The sequence below is a fragment of the Bison bison genome, unplaced genomic scaffold (assembly GCF_000754665.1).
Source record: "Bison bison bison isolate TAMUID 2011002044 unplaced genomic scaffold, Bison_UMD1.0 scf7180017864213, whole genome shotgun sequence".
NCBI lineage: Eukaryota > Metazoa > Chordata > Mammalia > Artiodactyla > Bovidae > Bison > Bison bison.
This window is the reverse complement of record NW_011494785.1, coordinates 290,107-291,797: the sequence shown is the minus strand read 5'-3', so window position 1 is coordinate 291,797 and position 1,691 is coordinate 290,107. Positions and strand designations below refer to the sequence as shown.

Here is a 1,691-nt window from a genome sequence, read left to right as displayed (position 1 = left end):
GCTAGGGTCACCCCTACATACCTACCTTGCGTGGCCATCACTTCTGCCTTATCTCTCCAGTGAGGTCCCTCTGCCCACACCCCACCCACTCCAGTCTTTGAGACCCCCTTTCGGTGGCTACCAGACTCCTGAGAGTCCCCACTTACTGGGGGTCTGGAGGTTGGGTGGTGGGCAGCTTTCACCTACCAGTCTTCCAGAAGGCTAGGGTGGGGATGTTGGGGAGGGGCAGACTCTGACACCCCTACCCTGGGGGCTGACTCCCCCATCCCTCCCGTGCCTCAGCTGAAGAAGCTGGACTTGGCAGCAGCCGCTGCGCATACCTTCTTTGTGGCAAACCCAGCACACCTGCAGATGCGGGAGGACATGGCTAAGTACAGACGGATGTCAGGGGTTAGGCCCCAGAGCTTCCGGGACCTGGAGACGCCCCCATATTGGGTGAGACCCTCAGCTTGACCCCAGCCCACCCCCCCAGCCTTTGACTGATGGGATACATAGGCCTCGCCCGGCTGTACACTGTACTGGGCATCAGGAAATCCGGGTATGTCCTCTGTGACCCTGATGGGAGGGTCCCTCTCTGGGACCTAGTTTTCTTCCTGAGATTCGCAGTCTCATGTGCTAACATTCGGATTCTCAGGCCTTCCCTGTATTCCCCAAGGTGACCTGAGACCTGGAGTCCAGGCCCCCAGTGAGGCCAATGCCCCTCCCCTTCTTTCTGTCTCCCAATCTATCTTGGCACCCTCCACCCCCGCCCCCAGGATCTTGGGTGACTGACCTCTCCCCTCCCCAACAGGCAGCCTTTGACACCGGCCTGGAACATCTTGGGCGCCAGGAGGCAGGCCTGGCACTGCCCTGGCTGGAGGAGGCCCTGCAGGAGAGCCTGGCCCAGGTGGAGAGCTGCCGGGCTGGCTGTGAGGGGCCGGAGGAACAGGAGAGGGAGGCAGAGGAGGAGGAGGGGACCGGGAGCCAGGGGGGCCTGTATGAGGCCATCGCAGGTAAGGGGCTGGAGTGTGGGGGGCAGGGATCACGGTGTGGTGGGGCGGGGGGAGGTATATCACCAGCTGAATCCCCCTTGTGTCCCCCACAGGGCACTGGACCCGTGTCCTGCAATGCCGGCAGCGCTGTGTGGGGGATGTGGCCACGCGTCCTGGTCGCAGCCTCCCTGTTCCGGACTTCCTTCCCACCCAGCTGAGGCGGCTGCACGAGGCCCATGCTCAGGGTCAGTGGGGGGGAAGGGTGAGCCCCAGGTGGGTGGACTGGGGCTGGGACCCGGAGAATGAAGGCCTGTCTCTGATGGTACCCGGAGGTCCACCTCTCCATCCTTCCATCTATCTCTGCATCTGAGTAGGTGGGGACTCCCTGGGGACCATAACCTCGGAGGACTCTGGCTCTCCATTGTGGGAAGCTTGGGAGCTGGGTCACAGGGCTCCTTCTGTCCTCGCTGCTTCTCACTTTCCTTTCTTCTCTCCTCTCTTCCTCCCCTCTGAACTCTGCCCATACAGCCCAGGTATGTTCCAGGAAGCTTTGGAAAGAAGCAATGGATGAGCCTATCTGCCGGGTGGGATGGGTCACTGGGAGATCACCTTTTTCTGCTCTGCCTCTGTCCCCTGGCTCTTGGCCCTGCCCAGGGATGACTGGGGTGCTTGGTCTCTGGGCCGCACCCCCAAGCTGTTGCTCTGTCCCCAGTGGGGAAT

At 62.0% G+C, this 1,691-nt stretch overlaps 1 protein-coding gene across 1 annotated transcript in view; it reads left to right on the top strand.

Annotated features, from left to right (window-relative positions):
• The window catches only part of LEPREL2 (leprecan-like 2), a gene marked incomplete at its 5' end in the record, with an annotated part of 13,136 nt that overhangs the window by 731 nt on the left and 10,714 nt on the right, over window positions 1-1,691 (top strand). Inside the window, 3 exons of the mRNA XM_010845194.1 lie at window positions 283-435; window positions 791-992; window positions 1,085-1,216. Coding sequence (XP_010843496.1) covers window positions 283-435; window positions 791-992; window positions 1,085-1,216 — 487 coding nt within the window. The remainder of the gene's footprint in view (window positions 1-282; window positions 436-790; window positions 993-1,084; window positions 1,217-1,691) is intronic.